Source organism: Bombina bombina, unplaced genomic scaffold (assembly GCF_027579735.1).
Source record: "Bombina bombina isolate aBomBom1 unplaced genomic scaffold, aBomBom1.pri scaffold_625, whole genome shotgun sequence".
Classification (NCBI taxonomy): domain Eukaryota; kingdom Metazoa; phylum Chordata; class Amphibia; order Anura; family Bombinatoridae; genus Bombina; species Bombina bombina.
In genome coordinates, this window is record NW_026512840.1 from 42,501 (window position 1) to 65,000 (window position 22,500).

At 38.0% G+C, this 22,500-nt stretch overlaps 1 protein-coding gene across 1 annotated transcript in view; it reads right to left on the reverse strand.

Annotated features, from left to right (window-relative positions):
* Positions 1-22,500, reverse strand: part of LOC128644549 (UDP-N-acetylglucosamine/UDP-glucose/GDP-mannose transporter-like) — a 122,769-nt gene that overhangs the window by 3,374 nt on the left and 96,895 nt on the right. The window contains exons 8-9 of the mRNA XM_053697125.1: positions 22,157-22,249; positions 13,386-13,453 (exon numbers count right to left, since the gene is read on the reverse strand). Coding sequence (XP_053553100.1) covers positions 13,386-13,453; positions 22,157-22,249 — 161 coding nt within the window. The remainder of the gene's footprint in view (positions 1-13,385; positions 13,454-22,156; positions 22,250-22,500) is intronic.

The following is a 22,500-nucleotide window of genomic DNA, read 5'->3' on the forward strand; positions in this document are numbered from 1 at the left end:
AAAAGATGAGAAAGACACTAAGAAATATAAGTCTTCCAGACTCTATAATATATCTCTCTAGATACAGATTTACGAGCCTGTCACATAGTATCAATCACAGAGTCAGAGAAACCTCTTTGACCAAGAATCAAGCGTTCAAACTCCATACCTTAAAATTAAGGTTTTGAGATCCTGATGGAAAAAAGAACCTTGAGACAGAAAGACTGGTCTTAACGGAAGAGTCCACAGCTGGCAAGAGGCCATCCGGACAAGATCCGCATACCAAAACCTGTGAGGCCATGCTGGAGCTACCAGCAGGACAAACGAGCATTCCTTTAGAATATTGGAGAATACCCTTGGAAGAAGAACTAGAGGCGGAAAGATATAGGCAGGATGACACTTGTAAGGAAGAGATAATGCATCCACTGCCTCCGCCCGAGGATCCCGGGATCCGGACAGATACCAGGGAAGTTTCTTGTTTATATGAGAAGCCATCAGATCTATTTCTGGGAGTTCCCACATTTGAACAATCTGAGGAAATACCTCTGGGTGAAGAGACCATTCGCCCAGGTGCAACGTTTGGCGACTGAGATAATCCGCTTTCCAATTGTCCATACCTGGGATATGAACCGCAGAGATTAGACAGGAGCTGGATTCCGCCCAAACCAAAATTGATTGATGTATGCCACAGTTGTGACATTGTCTATCTGAAAACAAATGAACAACTCTGTCTTCAGAAGAGGCCAAGACTGAAGAGCTCTGAAAATTGCACGGAGTTCCAAAATATTGATCGGAAATCTCACCTCCTGAGATTCCCAAACCCCTTGTGCCGTCAGATACCCCCACACAGCTCCCCAACCTGTAAGACTTGCATCTGTTGAGATTATAGTCCAGGTCGGAAGAACAAAGAAGCCCCCTGAACTAAACGATGGTGATCTGTCCACCATGTCAGAGAGTGTCGTATAATCGGTTTAAAGATATTAATTGAGATATCTTTGAGTAATCCCTGCACCATTGGTTCAGCATACAGAGCTGAAGAGGTCGCATGTGAAAACGAGCAAAGGAGATCGCATCTGATGCGGCAGTCCTAAGACCTAAAATTTCCATGCATAAGGCTACCAAAGGGAATGATTGTGACTGAAGGTTTTGACAAGCTGATCAATGTTAAACTTCTCTTGTCTGACAAGGACAGAGTCATAGACACTGAATCTATCTAGAAACCTAAAAAGGTTACCCTTGTCTGAGGAATCAATGAACTGATTGGTAAATTGATCCTCCAACCATGAACTTGAAGAAACAACACAAGTCGATTCGTATGAGATTCTTCGAAAAATGAGAAGACTGAGCAAGTACCAAGATATCGTCCAAATAAGGAAATACCAAAACCCTGTTCTCTGATTACAGAAAGAAGGGCACCGAGAACCTTTGAAAAAAATTCTTGGAACTGAGGCTAGGCCAAACGGTAGAGCCACAAAACTGGTAATGCTTGTCTAAAAAGAGAATCTCAGACACTAAAAGTGATCTGGATGAATCGGAATATGCAGATACGCATCCTGTAAATCTATTGTAGACATATAATGCCTTTGCTAAACAAAAGGCAGGATAGTCCTACAGTTACCATCTAGAATGTTGGTATCCTTACATAACGATTCAATATTGATAGATCCGGAACTGGTCTGAAGGAATTGACCTTCTTTGGTACAATGAAGAGATAAAATAAAACCCCAGCCCCTGTTCCAGAACTGGAACTGGCATAATTACTCCAGCCAACTCTAGATCTGAAACACATTTCAGAAATGCTGAGCCTTTGCTGTGTTAACTGGGACACGGGAAAGAAAAAAATCTCTTAGCAGGAGGCCTTAACTTGAAGCCAATTCTGTACCTTTCTGAAACAATGTTCTGAAACCAGAGATTGAGAACGGAATTGATCCAAATTTCTTTGAAGAAAACGTAATCTGCCCCATACCAGCTGAGCTGGAATAAGGGCCGCACCTTCATGGGTACTTAGGAGCTGGCTATAGGTCTCTATAAGGCTTGGATATATTCCAAACTGGAAATAGTTTCCAAACTGATACCGCTCCTGAGGATGAAGGATCAGGCTTTTGTTCCTTGTTGTGAGGAAAGGAACGAAAAAGATTATTAGACCTAAATTTACCTTAGATTTTTTATCCTTTGGTAAAAAAGTTCCCTTCCTTCCAGAAACAGTTGAGATAATAATTTATTACCCTGGAAAGAAAGGGAAAGCAAAGTTGACTTAGAAGACATATCAGCATTCCAAGTTTAATCCATAAAGCTTTTCTAGCTAAAATAGCTAGAGACATATACCTGACATCAACTCTAATGATATCAAAAGATGGTATCACCAATAAAATTATTAGCATGTTATAGAAAAATAATAATGCTATAAAATTATGATCTGTTACTTGTTGCGCTAAAGCTTCTAACCAAAAAGTTGAAGCTGCAGCAACATCCGCTAAAAATATAGCAGGTCTAAGAAGATTACCTGAACATAAGTAAGCTTTTCTTAGAAAGGATTCAATTTTCCTATCTAAAGGATCCTTAAATGAAGTACTATCTGCCGTAGGAATAGTAGTACATTTAGCAGGAGTAGAGACAGCCCCATAACCTTAGGGATTTTGTCCCAAAAAACTCTAATCTGTCAGATGGCACAGGATATAATTGCTTAAACGTTTAGAAGGAGTAAAAGAATTACCCAAATTATTCCATTCCCTGGAAATTACTTCAGAAATAGCATCAGGGAGATTAAACACTTCTGGAATAACTACAGGAGATTTAAAAAACCTTATTTAAACGTTTAGATTTAGTATCAAGAGGACCAGAATCCTCTATTTCTAATGCAATTAATACTTCTTTAAATAAAGAACGAATAAATTCCATCTTGAATAAATACAAAGATTTATCAGCATCAACCTCTGAGACAGAAACCTCTGAACCAGAAGAACCATTTATCAGTATCAGAATGGTGATGTTCATTTAAAAATTCATCTGAAAAAAGAGAAGTTTTAAAAGACTTTTATGTAAACTAGAAGGAGAAATAACAGACATAGAAACAGATACCAAAAATTTATAGCAGATACACTTAGCTTGGTAGCTCCAGCACCGGGCAGTGATTTTCCTGAAGTATCTTCTGACTCAGTTGCAACGTGGAACATCTTGCAATATGTAATAGAAAAAAACAACATATAAAGCAAAATTGATCAAATTCCTTAAATGACAGTTTCAGGAATGGGAAAAAAATGCCAGTGAACAAGCTTCTAGCAACCAGAAGCAATAAATAATGAGACTTAAATAATGTGGAGACAAAAGCGACGCCCATATTTTTTTAGCGCCAAATAAGACGCCCACATTATTTGGCGCCTAAATACTTTTGGCGCCAAAAATGACGCCACATCCGGAACGCCGACATTTTTGGCGCAAAAGAACGTCAAAAAAATGACGCAACTTCCGGCGACACGTATGACGCCGGAAACAGAAAAGATTTTTTGCGCCAAAAAAGTCTGCGCCAAGAATGACGCAATAAAATGAAGCATTTTCAGCCCCCGCGAGCCTAACAGCCCACAGGGAAAAAGTCAAATTTTTTAAGGTAAGAAAAAATGATTGATTCAAATGCATTATCCCAAATATGAAACTGACTGTCTGAAAAAAAGGAATGTTGAACATCCTGAGTCAAGGCAAATAAATGTTTGAATACATATATTTAGAACTTTATAAAAAAGTGCCCAACCATAGCTTTAGAGTGTCACAGAAAATAAGACTTACTTACCCCAGGACACTCATCTACATGTTTGTAGAAAGCCAAACCAGTACTGAAACGAAAAGCAGCAGAGGTAATGGTATGTATATAAGAGTATATCGTCGATCTGAAAAGGGAGGTGAGAGATGAATCTCCACGACCGATAACAGAGAACCTATGAAATAGACCCCGTAGAAGGAGATCATTGAATTCAAATAGGCAATACTCTCCTCACATCCCTCTGACATTCACTGCACGCTGAGAGGAAAACCGGGCCCCAACTTGCTGCGGAGCGCATATCAACGTAGAATCTAGCACAAACTTACTTCACCACCTCCATAGGAGGCAAAGTTTGTAAAACTGAATTGTGGGTGTGGTGAGGGGTGTATTTATAGGCATTTTAAGGTTTGGGAAACTTTGCCCCTCCTGGTAGGAATGTATATCCCATACGTCACTAGCTCATGGACTCTTGCTAATTACATGAAAGAAATATATATATATATATATATATATATATATACACACACACACAATATATATATATATACACACATACACACACACATATACAGATATATATATATATATATATATATACATACATACATACATACATAGACAATAATTTTCAGGATAGTTTTCGGCAACAACACTTTTTCATTGATTAAAACTAGACTAAAACTAAATAATAACTAAGTTATAATGATGAAAATCTATTGACATTTTAGTTGACTAACTAAAAGTAGACTAAAATATTAGGGAGGGACATTTTGGAAAGAAATCCAATCAGAACTAATCTCTTGGACTTCTAGTCCTATACAGACAGCTAGGTAATATGTGGAATTACATTACAGCTTTTAATATTTTAAAGTTGCACTTCTGCTTGAAAAAAAGAAGAATGTCATATGTAAGTTGTTATAATCAATGCATATCTAAATACTGTCCCTTTGTGGAAAATATTAAAAAAAAATCTTTATGGCACTTTTCTTTATTTATCTTAAAATTAAATAAAACCATGTTATATATCACAACAGTTAAATCTGTGTCTGTTTTGCATGTTCAAACCTTGTCAGGGTATTGCTGAGTGACATTATATAAGATATATATATATATATATATATATAGATATATATATATATATATATATATATATATATATATATATATATATATATATATATATATATATATATATGCATTATATAGATAAATAATTAATTTATCTTAAAATATTAACCCTGGGTACAAATGTTTTGAAATTTTAAAGTAAAGGTCTATTCAAACAGGCCTGAAACTACATTTCAGACACAGACCTCCCCTAACTATACTCAAATAGAGATGGATGCCTCAAAAAACAAAAGGAAATAAACAGTTGTCCCAAACTATAAGAGATAATGTCAATTCAAAGAAAAGTTTGATCACTACCTGAACAGTGGGTAATAAAATTAGCTGATCAGGGGACCCCCTGTAGTCACAGCAGACACAAGTCTGGACTCATGTTTGAAGCTAGCAAAATCTCAGAAGGGTAATGAATTTAACACAGGCAAATGATGAGACAAAGAATCCTTTAAAGGTTTGAATACACATATGTTATCTAGAAAAACATAATTTATGTAAGAACTTACCTGATAAATTCATTTCTTTCATATTGGCAAGAGTCCATGAGCTAGTGACATATGGGATATACAATCCTACCAGGAGGGGCAAAGTTTCCCAAACCTCAAAATGCCTATAAATACACCCCTCACCACACCCACAATTCAGTTTAACGAATAGCTAAGCAGTGGGGTGATAAAGAAAGGAGTAGAAAGCATCAACAAAGGAAATTTGGAAATAATTGTGCTTTATACAAAAAATCATAACCACCATAAAAAGGGTGGGCCTCATGGACTCTTGCCAATATGAAAGAAATGAATTTATCAGGTAAGTTCTTACATAAATTATGTTTTCTTTCATGTAATTGACAAGAGTCCATGAGCTAGTGACATATGGGATATCAATACCCAAGATGTGGAGTCTTCCACTCAAGAGTCACTAGAGAGGGAGGGAATAAAAATAAAAACAGCCATATTCCGCTGAAAAAATTAATCCACAACCCAAAAAAATAAGTTTATTTCATTTATGAAAGAAAAAAACTTAAAACAAAAGCAGAAGATTCAAACTGAAACAGCTGCCTGAAGAACTTTTCTACCAAAAACTGCTTCCGAAGAAGCAAATACATAAAAACGGTAGAATTTAGTAAATGTATGTAAAGAGGACCAAGTCGCAGCTTTGCAAATCTGATCAACTGAAGCTTCATTCTTAAAAGCCCACAAAGTGGAGACTGATCTAGTAGAATGAGCTGTAATTCTCTGAGGCGGGGTCTGACCCGACTCCAAATAAGCTTGATGAATCAAAAGTTTTAACCAAGAAGCCAAGGAAATAGCAGAAGCCTTCTGACCTTTCCTAGGACCAGAAAATAAAACAAATAGACTGGAAGTCTTCCTGAAATCTTTAGTAGCTTCCACATAATATTTCAAAGCTCTTACCACATCCAAAGAATGTAAGGATCTTTCCAAAGAATTCTTAGGATTAGGACACAAGGAAGGGACAACAATTTCTCTATTAATGTTGTTAGAATTCACAACCTTAGGTAAAAATTGAAAAGAAGTCCGCAAAACTGCCTTATCCTGATGAAAAATCAGAAAAGGAGACTCACAAGAAAGAGCAGATAGCCCAGAAACTCTTCTAGCAGAAGAGATAGCCAAAAGGAACAACACTTTCCAAGAAAGTAGTTTATTGACCAAAGAATGCATAGGCTTAAATGGAGGAGCCTGTAAAGCCTTCAGAACCAAATTAAGACTCCAAGGAGGAGAAATTGATTTAATGACAGGCTTAATACAAACTAAAGCCTGTACAAAACAGTGAATACCAGGAAGTATAGCGATCTTTCTGTGAAATAAAACAGAAAGAGCAGAGATTTGACCTTTCAAGGAACTTGCAGACAAACCCTTATCCAAACCATCCTAAAGGAACTGTAAAATTCTATGAATTCTAAAAGAATGCCAGGGGAATTTATGAGAAGAACACCATGAAATGTAAGTCTTCCAAACTCTATAATAAATCTTTATAGAGACAGATTTACGAGCTTGTAACATAGTATTAGTCACTGAGTCAGAGAAACCTCTATGACTTAGAACTAAGCTTTCAATTTCCACACCTTCAAATTTAATGATTTGAGATCCTGATGGAAAAACGGACCTTGAGATAGTAGGTCCGGCCGTAACGGAAGTGGCCAAGGCGGGCAACTGGACATCCGAACCAGATCCGCATACCAAAACCTGTGTGGCCATGCTGGAGCCACCAGCAACACAAAAGACTGTTCCATGATGATTTTGGAGATCACTCTTGGAAGGAGAACTAGAGGCGGGAAGATGTAAGCAGGATGATAACACCAAGGAAGTGTCAGTGCATCCACTGCTTCCGCCTGAACATCCCTGGACCTGGACAGGTATCTGGGAAGTTTCTTGTTTAGATGAGAGGCCATGAGATCTATCTCTGGAAGACCCCACATCCGAACTATCTGAGAAAACACATCTGGATGGAGAGACCACTCCCCTGGATGTAAAGTCTGGCGGCTGAGATAATCCGCCTCACAATTGTCTACACCTGGGATATGCACCGCAGAGATTAGACAGGAGCTGGATTCCGCCCAAGCAAGTATCCGAGATACTTCTTTCATAGCTTGGGGACTGTGAGTCCCACCCTGATAATTGACATAAGCCACAGTTGTGATATTGTCTGTCTGAAAACAAATGAACGGTTCTCTCTTTAGCAGAGGCCAAAACTGAAGAGCCCTAAAAGAGTTCTAAAATATTTATTGGTAATTTTGCCTCTTGAGATTTCCAAACCCCTTGTGCTGTCAGAGATCCCAAAACAGCTCCCCAACCTGAAAGACTCGGATCTGTTGAGATCACAGTCCAGGTTGGCCGAACAAAAGAAGCCCCTTGAACCAAACGATGGTGATCTATCCACCATGTCAGAGAGTGTCGTACAATGGGATTCAAGGATATTAATTGTGATATCTTTGTATAATCCCTGCACCATTGATTCAGCATGTAAAGCTGTTGAGGTCTCATGTGAAAATGAGCAAAGGGGATCGCGTCTGATGCTGCAGTCATGAGACCTAAAACTTCCATGCACATAGCCACTGAAGGGAATGACTGAGACTGAAGGTGCTGGCATGCTGCGACCAATTTTAAACGTCTCTTGTCTGTTAGAGACAGAGTCATGGACACTGAATCTATCTGGAAACCTAAAAAGGTGACCCTTGTCTGAGGAATCAAGAAACTTTTTGGTAAATTGATCCTCCAACCATGTTTCCGAAGAAACAACACTAGTTGATTCGTGTGAGATTCTGCAGTATGTAAAGATTGAGCTAGTACCAAGATATCGTACAAATAAGGAAACACTGCAATACCCTGTTCTCTGATTACAGATAGTAGGGCACCCAGAACCTTTGAAAAGATTCTTGGAGCTGTTGCTAGGCCAAATGGAAGAGCAACAAATTGGTAATGCTTGTCTAGAAAAGAGAATCTAAGAAACTGATAGTGTTCTGGATGAATCGGAATATGAAGGTATGCATCCTGCAAGTCTATTGTGGACATATAATGTCCTTGCAGAACAAAAGGCAGAATAGTCCTTATAGTCACCATCTTGAAAGTTGGTACTCTTACATAACGATTCAAAATTTTCAGATCCAGAACTGGTCTGAATAAATTTTATTTCTTTGGTACAATGAAAAGGTTTGTATAAAACCCCAAACCTTGTTCCTGAGGAGGAACTGGCATGATTACCCCTGAAGACTCCAGGTCTGAAACACACTTCAGAAAAGCCTGAGCTTTTACTGGATTTACAGGGATGCGTGAGAGAAAAAATCTTCTCACAGGAGGTCTTACTTTGAATCCTATACGATACCCCTGAGAGACAATGCTCTGAATCCAATGATTTTGGACAGATTTTATCCAAAAATCCTTGAAAAACCTTAATCTGCCCCCTACCAGCTGAGCTGGAATGAGGGCCGCACCTTCATGCGGACTTAGGGGCTGACTTTGGTTTTCTAAATGGCTTGGATTTATTCCAATTTGAGGAAGGCTTCCAATTGGAAGCAGATTCCTTGGGGGGAGGATTGAGTTTTTGTTCCTTATTCTGACAAAAGGAACGAAAACGGTTAGAAGCCTTAGATTTACCCTTAGGTTTTTTATCCTGAGGCAAAAAAACTCCTTTTCCCCCAGTGATAGTTGAAATAATAGAATCCAACTGAGAACCAAATAAATTATTACCTTGGAAAGAAAGAGATAGTAATCTAGATTTAGATGTCATATCAGCATTCCAAGACTTAAGCCACAAAGCTCTTCTAGCTAATACAGCTAAAGACATGGATCTAACATCAATTTTGATAATATCAAAAATGGCATCACAAATAAAATGATTAGCATGTTGCAGTAAGCGAATAACGCTAGATATGTCAGAATCCAATTCATGTTGCGCTAAATTTTCCAACCAGAAAGTTGATGTAGCCGCAACATCAGCCAAAGAAATAGCAGGTCTGAGAAGATGACCTGAATATAAATAGGCCTTCCTTAGATAAGATTCAAGCTTCCTATCTAAAGGATCCTTAAAGGAAGTACTATCTTCCATAGGAATAGTGGTACGTTTAGCAAGAGTAGAAATAGCACCATCAACTTTGGGGATTTTTTCCTAAAACTCTATAGATTTTGCTGGTAAAGGATACAATTTTTTAAACCTTGAAGAAGGAATAAAAGAAGTACCTGGCTTACTCCATTCCCTAGAAATCATATCAGAAATAGCCTCAGGAATGGGAAAAAACCCTGGAGAAACCACAGGAGGTTTAAAAACAGCATTTAAACGTTTATTAGACTGAACGTCAATAGGACTGGTTACCTCAATATCCAAAGTAATTAACACTTCTTTTAATAAAGAACGCATATACTCTATTTTAAATAAATATGTAGATTTGTCAGTGTCAATGTCTGAGGAAGGATCGTCTGAATCAGATAGATCCTCATCAGAAGAGGATAAATTATTATGTTGTTGGTCATTTGAAATTTCATCAGCTAAATGAGAAGTTTTAAAAGACCTTTTATGTTTATTAGAAGGTGGAAATGCAGACAAAGCCTTCATAATAGAATCAGAAACAAATTCTTTAAAATTTACAGGTATATCATGCACATTAGAAGTTGAAGGAACTGCAACTGGCAATGTACTATTACTGATGGAAACACTATCTGCATGTAAAAGTTTATCATGACAACTATTACAAATGACATTCGGTGGAATAATTTCTACAATTTTACAACAAATGCACTTAGCTTTGGTAGAACCGATGTAAGGCAGCAATGTTCCAGCAGAAACTTCTGAGTCAGGATCAGATTGGGACATCTTGCACAATGTAAGAGAAAAAACAACATATAAAGCAAAATTATCTATTTCCTTATATGACAGTTTCAGGAATGGGAAAAAATGCAATAGCATAGGCCTCTGATAGCAAAAAGCAAGAGGCAAACATACAAGGGGTATTGAAATAATGAAAAAAATATGACGCACAACGTAACGTAAACTCTTTGGCACCAAAAATAACCGTAAATGACACACTCACGTCACTGACGCCGCCGTGTGAAAGGTCTCGGCGTCATATATGACGCCGGAAATGACGAAGTTGCGTCATAAACGTCTTATTTTGCGCCAAAAAAAATTCGCGCCAAGAATGACGCAATCAAGTTTAGCATTTGACGCACCCGTGGGCCTAATACCCGCAATAGCAAGAAGTAGTCAATTGAAAAAAAGACTAAACCCCAGGTAAGAAATTAATTTCTTAAAATGTTTAAATTCCCCAAATATGAAACTGACAGTCTGCTGAAGGAAATACATGAACCTGACTCATGGCAAATATAAGTACAATACATATATTTAGAACTTTATATAAATGCATAAAGTGCCAAACCATAGCTGAGGTGTCTTAAGTAATAAAAAACATACTTACCAAAAGACACCCATCCACATATAGCAGATAGCCAAACCAGTACTAAAACAGTTATTAGTAGAGGTAATGGTAAATTGAGAGTATATCGTCGATCTGAAAAGGGAGGTAGGAGATGAATCTCTACGACCGATAACAGAGAACCTATGAAATATACCCCCGTTAGGGAAATCATTGTATTCAAATAAGTGATACTCCCTTCACGTCCCTCTGACATTCACTGTACTCTGAGAGGAATCGGGCTTCAACAATGCTGAGAAGCGCATATCAACGTAGAATTCTTAGCACAAACTTACTTCACCACCTCCATAGGAGGCAAAGTTTGTAAAACTGAATTGTGGGTGTGGTGAGGGGTGTATTTATAGGCATTTTGAGGTTTGGGAAACTTTGCCCCTCCTGGTAGGATTGTATATCCCATATGTCACTAGCTCATGGACTCTTGCCAATTACATGAAAGAAATACACTTACAGTCATGTGATAATATTCTGAACTTAAAGTTCATTTTAAAAGTACAAATCATCTATAATCTGCAGAAATATTTAATATACCAAGACTTTATAAAAGAATCCCAATATATGAGATTACCTTTTAGGAATATGCCATATTGAATAAATGTCTGCTATATTAAATAAATAGCTACATTGGTCAATTTAAAATGTTTAACTGTGTCAGAATAAAACAACATTTGTTTTTGTTTTTCAGAATGTGGTGTGAAAATGAGGTTTTGAAATAAATACATACTAGATAAATTGAGACCATATTCCTGTACCTTATTAAGGAATGACTTCAAATAAAATAAATATATATATATATATATATATATATATATATATATATATATATATATATATATTATATATAGTAAATAATAATGAAGTTAAATATATGTATATATCTATGGTAATATTGGTTCCAACAAAACTCTATTGCAGGTATGTATGGAATATAGAGATATGCTCAAAAATGGAATGTAATAACAGGATATTAAATGCTATGATTCCATGAAGAGCAAATAATTAAGAATATAATTACTGATTAATATGGCTATATGATTAATCACATCAGACTGCTACTTACAGACTCACTTTGTAAATAGAGATACACACGTTTGGGGCCTACTTTTCTCTGAATCCTGGCTGGAAAACTGTCTTTGGACAAGAGAGATACTCTGTGACCTGTACCCTTGCAATATCGTGATACCTTCGTGTATGACCATAAGAAATATCTTGAATGTTGAACTCTCAGATATTGGTTACTGGTAATGTATTAAGCGTTTTGATGTTTTATATTTTAATCTTTTAAAGCAAAGATATTCTTTATTGCTGTGGTTTAATTGAAGCTGGTATTTAAAGATGTAATTTATAGTTGCAATGCTAGTATTAAATAGACCAGTGTATTTCATATATTAAATATACTATTCAATTATTATTGAGAAAAGGGTCAGGCATTAATATGTATTAATTTGTTGGAGCTACTGTGATATATTTTAAAAATTGCATTTATTATTGTGATTAAATCTCTAGTTGCTGTAATTAAGCATTGTAAGTTAGTAATCCATATTTTGGCATTGGACGAGTGTTGCTGGCTAATTACAAATTGTCTTGTAAGTTTAATGGTAATATCTGATGTTTAATTCATTTTGAGTTGAGGTTAATATATAGAAATATTTCTTCCATTTATAGGATAGTAGACAATATCTATTGAATAGTAATTAATCTAAATATCTCTATGGCCTGATTAATATTTTAAAGTTGTGTTGATAAATTGATAGATGTAACTGGTCATAGGTGATTATCAGTTGCTATATATAGACAAGTATAGACAAGACTCTGCTATATTAATTGGAGATATCGCTGACAAAAATTTTATACTGCTATTAATTATTAATATTCAGAATTACAATACATAACACATTGGTGGCAATTGCTGCTGATAAATACACCAACAATCCTGGAGGACACTCCTGAGACTTGTCAACAACTTTAATACCATAAGTAATAAAAGGTAAATAGTTGTTTTCTCCAGAGTTTATGAGTTTGGAAATTCTAGAGAAATGCTTATATAATGCATTACACTTTAACTAAACCCACTAGATTTAGTCAACAAGAATCTTATGATAGATATTTAGTCAACTAAAACATTTCAGATGACTAAAATATGACAAACTAAATGGAATTTTAGTCAAAAGACTGACTAAAACTAAATCAAAATTTGTTGTCAAAATTAACACTGACACACACACACACATATTTATATATATATATATATATATATATATATATATATATATATATATATATATATATATATATATATACACACACATACACACACACTGTAGATAAAAAGATAGATATACACATAAAAATACTTTGAAATTACCTTATACTACACCATTATATTAATATTATAAGATTAAATAATTAAAAATAAATAAATTCTGCTTGGTACAGACATCTACTATATTCAGTTTAAAGATGAGGAAGTCAAGGGCCAGAAGAAGAAAAAAAGCATTGGAAGAACACACTATAATCCCTACTATAATCCCTACAGCCTTTGGCTAAACAAACAAGCATAGTGTAGCATATGCTTGTTATGCAGTCATTACTTACCCCATCATGCAGGAAAGTAGGAATTGAAAAGCAAATGCAATATTTGTCCACTCTTTAAAATGGATAACCTACAAAAATGTTAAAGTATTGCATAAATATATTTTAAAAAAACTGTCAGAAATTAAAATTATATTTCAAACTATATCCAGTTTCTAAACCAAAATCATTGAAACAACAAACAAATTATATAATAAAAAATAGCTTATTGTAAGAACACCCCACACACACAGATTTTGAAAAAGAAAAGAGTATATCTTCTCACAGTTGTAAAATGCTAACCCAGGTATAAGGCATTTCCCAGAGAAATCTACACTAGTACTAGCACCATGGCAACAAATTTTGTGGCAGAGACAGCCTCTAATTTGCTTCAGACATATATATATATATAAATATATATATATATATATATATATATATATATATATATATATATATATATACACATACACATACACATACACACACACACACACACCGTATTGTTCCGAGTATAGGCCGCACTTTGTTCCCCTAATGTAAATCTTTAAATTAGGGGTGCAGCCTATAATCGGATGTGGCCTATAATCAGATGTTATAGAATGGCGAGAGCAGCGTTAGGCAGTTTTTGCAGCAGCGTGAGTGAATAACTGTGTGTGCTATGGGCGCAGTTGGAGGCTGAAGCGGAGCAGACAGGAGAGTAGTAGACAGCAGCAGTGAGGAGTGTAACCATGGGGGCTGCTGTGGGCATCTGGGGCTCGGCAGTGGACGGACCGAATTGGAGATGGCTCAAGCTGACAGTAAAGCCTGGTCGAGCACTCTCCGGGTATTTTAGTTCTTAGCCCAGAAATGAAGGAAAAGGGAGAGACCAGACGCATGAACCGTTTCAGGCCTACTTCTCTATGTCTTCTTTCTTCCGTTCGAGTCAGTCATATATTGCCTTTTTTAAGTTTTAAATGTATGAAGTCTGGTTATGGTGCCTAGAAATTTTTTGCAGGGAGAGGAAAAGAAGTAGTGTGGAGGTGCTGTGAGCTCAGGTAGGCTGTCAGGTTAGTGAGTGAGTCATGGGTTTACTGTACTGTATTTTGTACAGTTATATAATGAAATACATTTACAGCTGTGGTAAAATAAGTTAAACGTTTGGCATAGAACTTTGTGTATATTTTCTTTAAAAAGGAGCCAAACTATAACGGTGGGTTTATAATCAGGAGCGGCCTATAAGCGGGAGAAAAGAAGAGAAAAGAAAGAGAAAAACATAATTTATGCTTACCTGATAAATTCCTTTCTTCTGTTGTGTGATCAGTCCACGGGTCATCATTACTTCTGGGATATTATCTGCTCCCCTACAGGAAGTGCAAGAGGATTCACCCAGCAGAGTTGCTATATAGCTCCTCCCCTCTACGTCACCTCCAGTCATTCGACCAAAGACCAACGAGAAAGGAGAAGCCAAGGGTGTAGTGGTGACTGGATTATAATTTAAAAAATATTTACCTGCCTTAAAAAACAGGGCGGGCCGTGGACTGATCACACAACAGAAGAAAGGAATTTATCAGGTAAGCATAAATTATGTTTTCTTCTGTTATGTGTGATCAGTCCACGGGTCATCATTACTTCTGGGATACCAATACCAAAGCAAAAGTACACGGATGACGGGAGGGATAGGCAGGCTCATTATACAGAAGGAACCACTGCCTGAAGAACCTTTCTCCCAAAAATAGCCTCCGAAGAAGCAAAAGTGTCAAATTTGTAAAATTTGGAAAAAGTATGAAGCGAAGACCAAGTTGCAGCCTTGCAAATCTGTTCAACAGAGGCCTCATTCTTAAAGGCCCAAGTGGAAGCCACAGCTCTAGTAGAATGAGCTGTAATTCTTTCAGGAGGCTGCTGTCCAGCAGTCTCATAGGCTAAACGAATTATGCTACGAAGCCAGAAGGAGAGAGAGGTAGCCGAAGCCTTATGACCTCTCCTCTGACCAGAGTACACGACAAACAGGGAAGACGTTTGTCGAAAATCCTTAGTTGCCTGCAAGTAGAACTTGAGGGCACGAACTACATCCAGATTGTGTAGAAGACGTTCCTTCTTTGAAGAAGGATTTGGACACAAGGATGGAACAACAATCTCTTGATTGATATTCCTGTTAGTGACTACCTTAGGTAAGAACCCAGGTTTAGTACGCAGAACTACCTTGTCTGAGTGAAAGATCAGATAAGGAGAATCACAATGTAAGGCTGATAATTCAGAGACTCTTCGAGCCGAGGAAATAGCCATTAAAAATAGAACTTTCCAAGATAACAATTTTATATCAATGGAATGAAGGGGTTCGAACGGAACACCCTGTAAAACGTTAAGAACTAAGTTTAAACTCCATGGCGGAGCAACAGTTTTAAACACAGGCTTGATCCTAGCTAAAGCCTGACAAAATGCCTGGACGTCTGGATTTTCTGACAGACGCTTGTGTAACAAGATGGACAGAGCTGAGATCTGTCCCTTTAATGAGCTAGCCGATAAACCCTTTTCTAAACCTTCTTGTAGAAAGGACAATATCCTAGGAATCCTAACCTTACTCCAGGAGTAATCTTTGGATTCACACCAGTATAGGTATTTACGCCATATTTTATGGTAAATCTTTCTGGTAACAGGCTTCCTAGCCTGTATCAGGGTATCAATAACCGACTCAGAAAAACCACGTTTTGATAAAATCAAGCGTTCAATTTCCAAGCAGTCAGCTTCAGAGAAGTTAGATTTTGATGTTTGAATGGACCCTGTATCAGAAGGTCCTGTCTTAGAGGTAGAGACCAAGGCGGACAGGATGACATGTCCACTAGATCTGCATACCAAGTCCTGCGTGGCCATGCAGGTGCTATTAGAATCACTGATGCTCTCTCCTGTTTGATTTTGGCAATCAATCGAGGAAGCAGCGGGAAGGGTGGAAACACATAAGCCATCCTGAAGTTCCAAGGTGCTGTCAAAGCATCTATCAGAACCGCTCCCGGATCCCTGGATCTGGATCCGTAGCGAGGAAGTTTGGCGTTCTGGCGAGACGCCATGAGATCTATATCTGGTTTGCCCCAACGTCGAAGTATTTGGGCAAAGACCTCCGGATGAAGTTCCCACTCCCCCGGATGAAACGTCTGGCGACTCAAGAAATCCGCCTCCCAGTTCTCCACTCCCGGGATGTGGATTGCTGACAGGTGGCAAGAGTGAGACTCTGCCCAGCGAAATATCTTTGATACTTCCATCATTGCTAGGGAGCTTCTTGTCCCTCCCTGATGGTTGATGTAAGCTACAGTCGTGATGTTGTCCGACTGAAACCTGATGAACCCCCGAGTTTTTAACTGGGGCCAAGCTAGAAGGGCATTGAGAACTGCTCTCAATTCCAGAATGTTTATTGGCAGGAGACTTTCCTCCTGACTCCATTGTCCCTGAGCCTTCAGAGAATTCCAGACAGCGCCCCAACCTAGTAGGCTGGCGTCTGTTGTTACAATTGTCCAGTCCGGCCTGCTGAATGGCATCCCCCTGGACAGATGTGGCCGAGAAAGCCACCATAGAAGAGAGTTTCTGGTCTCTTGATCCAGATTCAGAGTGGGGGACAAATCTGAGTAATCCCCATTCCACTGACTCAGCATGCACAATTGCAGCGGTCTGAGATGTAGGCGTGCAAAGGGTACTATGTCCATTGCTGCTACCATTAAGCCGATCACCTCCATGCATTGAGCTGACGGGAGTTGAATGGAATGAAGGACACGGCATGCATTTAGAAGCTTTGTTAATCTGTCTTCTGTCAGATAAATCTTCATTTCTACAGAATCTATAAGAGTCCCCAAGAATGGAACTTTTGTGAGAGGAAAGAGAGAACTCTTCTTTTCGTTCACTTTCCATCCATGCGACCTTAGAAATGCCAGAACTAACTCTGTATGAGACTTGGCAGTTTGAAAGCTTGAAGCTTGTATCAGAATGTCGTCTAGGTACGGAGCTACCGAAATTCCTCGCGGTCTTAGTACCGCCAGAAGGGCACCCAGAACCTTTGTGAAGATTCTTGGAGCCGTAGCCAATCCGAATGGAAGGGCTACAAACTGGTAATGCCTGTTTAAGAAGGCAAACCTTAGATACCGGTAATGATCTTTGTGAATCGGTATGTGAAGGTAAGCATCCTTTAAATCCACTGTGGTCATGTACTGACCCTTTTGGATCATGGGTAAGATTGTCCGAATAGTTTCCATTTTGAACGATGGAACTCTTAGGAATTTGTTTAGGATCTTTAAATCCAAGATTGGCCTGAAAGTTCCCTCTTTTTTGGGAACCACAAACAGGTTTGAGTAAAACCCTTGTCCTTGTTCCGACCGCGGAACCGGATGGATCACTCCCATTAATAATAGATCTTGTACACAGCGTAGAAACGCGTCTTTCTTTATTTGGTTTGTTGACAACCTTGACAGATGAAATCTCCCTCTTGGGGGAGAGAATTTGAAGTCTAGAAGGTATCCCTGAGATATGATCTCTAGCGCCCAGGGATCCTGGACATCTCTTGCCCAAGCCTGGGCGAAGAGAGAGAGTCTGCCCCCCACTAGATCCGGTCCCGGATCGGGGGCCCTCGGTTCATGCTGTCTTAGGGGCAGCAGCAGGTTTCCTGGCCTGCTTGCCCTTATTCCAGGACTGGTTAGGTTTCCAGCCTTGTCTGTAACGAGCAACAGCTCCTTCCTGTTTTGGTGCAGTGGAAGTTGATGCTGTTCCTGTTTTGAAATTCCGAAAGGGACGAAAAATAGACTGTCTAGCCTTAGCTTTGGCTTTGTCTTGAGGTAGAGCGTGGCCCTTACCCCCTGTAATGTCAGCAATAATTTCTTTCAAACCGGGCCCAAATAAAGTTTGCCCCTTGAAAGGTATATTAAGTAATTTGGACTTAGAAGTTACATCAGCCGACCAGGATTTTAGCCACAGCGCCCTACGTGCCTGAATGGCGAATCCTGAATTCTTAGCCGTAAGTTTGGTTAAATGTACTACGGCCTCCGAAATGAATGAATTAGCTAGTTTAAGGACTCTAAGCCTGTCCGTAATGTCGTCCAGCGTAGCTGAACTAAGGTTCTCTTCCAGAGACTCAATCCAAAAAGCTGCCGCAGCCGTAATCGGCGCGATGCATGCAAGGGGTTGCAATATAAAACCTTGTTGAACAAACATTTTCTTAAGGTAACCCTCTAATTTTTTATCCATAGGATCTGAAAAAGCACAGCTATCCTCCACCGGGATAGTGGTGCGCTTAGCTAAAGTAGAAACTGCTCCCTCCACCTTAGGGACCGTTTGCCATAAGTCCCGTGTGGTGGCGTCTATTGGAAACATCTTTCTAAATATTGGAGGGGGTGAGAACGGCACACCGGGTCTATCCCACTCCTTAGTAACAATTTCAGTTAATCTCTTAGGTATAGGAAAAACGTCAGTACTCGCCGGTACCGCAAAGTATTTATCCAACCTACACATTTTCTCTGGTATTGCAACAGTGTTACAATCGTTAAGAGCCGCTAAGACCTCCCCTAGTAATACACGGAGGTTTTCCAATTTAAATTTAAAATTTGAAATATCTGAATCCAATCTGCTTGGATCAGAACCGTCACCTACAGAATGAAGCTCTCCGTCCTCATGCTCTGCAAGCTGTGACGCAGTATCAGACATGGCCCTAGAATTATCAGCGCACTCTGTTCTCACCCCAGAGTGATCACGCTTGCCTCTTAGTTCTGGTAATTTAGCCAAAACTTCAGTCATAACAGTAGCCATATCTTGTAATGTTATCTGTAATGGCTGCCCAGATGTACTAGGCGCCATAATATCACGCACCTCCCGGGCGGGAGATGCAGGTACTGACACGTGAGGCGAGTTAGTCGGCATAACTCTCCCCTCGCTGTTTGGTGAAATTTGTTCAATTTGTACAGATTGGCTTTTATTTAAAGTAGCATCAATACAGTTAGTACATAAATTTCTATTGGGCTCCACCTTGGCATTGGAACAAATGACACAGGTATCTTCCTCTGAATCAGACATGTTTAACACACTAGCAATAAACATGCAACTCGGTTACAATCTTATTTAACAAAAACGTACTGTGCCTCAAGAAGCACTAAACGATTAAATGACAGTTGAAATAATGAACTGAAAAACAGTTATAGCATCACACTTTAAAAACAACACAACTTTTTAGCAAAGGTTTGTTCCCATTAGTAAAATAACACTAATTAAGTTTTAAACAGAAAAATTACAGAGCAACGTTTTAAATCACAGTCACTATATAAGTCTCACAGCTCTGCTGAGAGAATCTACCTCCCTTCAAAGAAGTTTGAAGACCTCTGAGTTCTGTTAGAGATGAACCGGATCATGCAGAAAATACAAGAGTAACTGACTGGAAATTTTTGATGCGTAGCAAAGAGCGCCAAAAACGGCCCCTCCCTCTCACACACAGCAGTGAGAGAGAAACGAAACTGTCATAATTAAAACAAGCAAACTGCCAAGTGGAAAAATAATGCCCAAATATTTATTCACTCAGTACCTCATTAATGCAAACGATTCTACATTCCAGCAAAAACGTTTAACATGAAAAATACCTATTAAAAGGTTTAATGTACTTTAACAGAGTAATTCCGGTGAAATACCATCCCCAGAATACTAAAGTGTAGAATATACATACATGTTCATTATAACGGTATGGCAGGATCTTTTCATCAATTCCATTCAGAAAATAAAAACTGCTACATACCTCAATGCAGATTCAACTGCCCGCTGTCCCCTGATCTGAAGTTTTTACCTCCCTCAGATGGCCGAGAAACAGCAATATGATCTTAACTACTCCGGTTAAAATCATAAGAAAAACTCTGGTAGATTCTTCTTCAAACTCTGCCAGAGAGGTAATAACACGCTCCGGTGCTATTGTAAAATAACAAACTTTTGATTGAAGTTCTAAAAACTAAGTATAATCACCATAGTCCTCTCACACCTCCTATCTAGTCTTTGGGTGCAAGAGAATGACTGGGGGTGACGTAGAGGGGAGGAGCTATATAGCAACTCTGCTGGGTGAATCCTCTTGCACTTCCTGTAGGGGAGCAGATAATATCCCAGAAGTAATGATGACCCGTGGACTGATCACACATAACAGAAGAAAAGAAAGAGAAAGAGAGAGAGAGAGAAAGAGAAAGAGAAAGAAAAGAAGAGATTATGAGAGAAAAGAAGAGAGAACGAGAGAAAAGAAGAGAATGAGAGAAAAAAGAGAGAGAAAGAGAGAACAAAGAGAGAAAAAAAGGTTAAAAAAAGAGAGAAAAAGAAAGAGAACGAGAGAAAAAGAAAGAGAGAAAGAGAAAGAGAGAGAGAAAACATATAGGTTTTAGTCTTAGGCCACCATTAGATTTGTTCTTTTAGCAAAGTTTTAATAACCATACATATTTATTTATCGGTTTCTTTATTAAGATACAAACAGAAAATACAGAAAATATTTAAACAAAAAATAAACACAATTTTAAGAACAAAATGGCTTCATCAGGCAAAAGTCAGTATTTAGTGTGACCTCCCTTGGGGACACTGTCCTGAAGTTTTCTGAAGTAATCTTCTGGTATATTATACCAGGCTTCTTTCAGCACTTCCCAGTGTTCTTCTTTTAGGTTGTCTTTTGTTTCTTTCTCTGTCCAGGTGATCCCATACTGCCTCTATAAAATTCAGGTCTGGACTCTGTGGAGGCCAATCTATGACTATCAGTGTTTTACCCACAGTTTCTCCAAATAGGATTTCAATGCATAAGCAGTGTGTTTCGGATCGTTAACATGCTGATAAATGAAACCATTCACAACCAGGCGTTTTCCAGAAGTAATGGCATGATGAATTGAAATCTGACTTTTCAGCATTTATGATCCCATCAATTCAGACAATATTACCAACAACGCTGGCAGAAATGCAGCCCCAAACCAGGACAGACCCTCCACCATGTTTCACTGAAGGCCACAAGCACTCATTCTTCCATCTCTCTCCAACTCTTCTTCTCCTCACATATTTTCGACGATTGGACCCAAAAATGTAAAACTCATCACTGCATAATACTCTTTTCCACTGCTCTTCATTCCAATCTGTGTGAGCTTTAGCATATCTTAGCCTATTCACCCTGTTCCCCTTCCCAAAAAATGGTTTGTTGGCTGCTACCCTTCCACAAAGACCATTCCTGATCAAGTTTTTTCAGAATGTAGAAGGATCAACTTGGCATCCAGATGAAGCTGCCAGATGCTGAGCCAGGTCCTTGTTGGACTTCTTCCGTCTCTCAAAGAAGAAACTTTGAGAAACTTATCATCAGAATTTGAAAGTTTTATTGGTTTTTTTTTTATATGTTCTTGAACTCTCCTAAATCTTCAAATTTCTTTAGAACAGCTTGAATACCACATCTTGAGTATCCAGGTTCCGGCTATTGCTCAAGTGTAAGGGGAGGTCACACTAAATACTTGCCATTTTAGCCTATAGAAGCATTTTTTTCTGATTTTTTTTTTATTTTTAATACTGCATACAAATATCCTGTATTTTCTGGGGGGGGGGGGGTTTCTAATAAAGACACTAAGAAATAATTATATATGGTCATTATACCATTACTAAAACAACAAATCTAATGTTTGCACAGTACTGTTTATGTATGTATGTATGTATGTATGTATGTATGTATGTATATATATATATATATATATATGCATATATATATATATATTTTATTTTATTTTATTTTTCAAATGTATTAATATTGTTTTATTCTTTATAAGACAAGTGCAATTTAGACTATATCCTTTGCTTACCTTCACAATGTCACCAGTCCATAAAGCATAAATTAATGTGGGAATAATCATAAAAGTTGCATTGTAATAAAGGACTCCGTATTTACCTAGTTCCTTGAGGAAAGAAGAGAAGCAAAATAAAAAAACACATACGTATGTTTTTTTATATTTGATTCCATTTAAAGCAATTATTATATTTGGTATGTTTAGAATGGTTAATGACAATACATATACACAACTTTCCACTCTTCAAACGTTGCCTCTTTACTCCCCATTGCATAGCACAACATTATCACAAAAATGGTAATCACACAATAGAGTACAGAGTAGTAAAGAGGGTGTCATCTTAAAGATCCCATTGATAT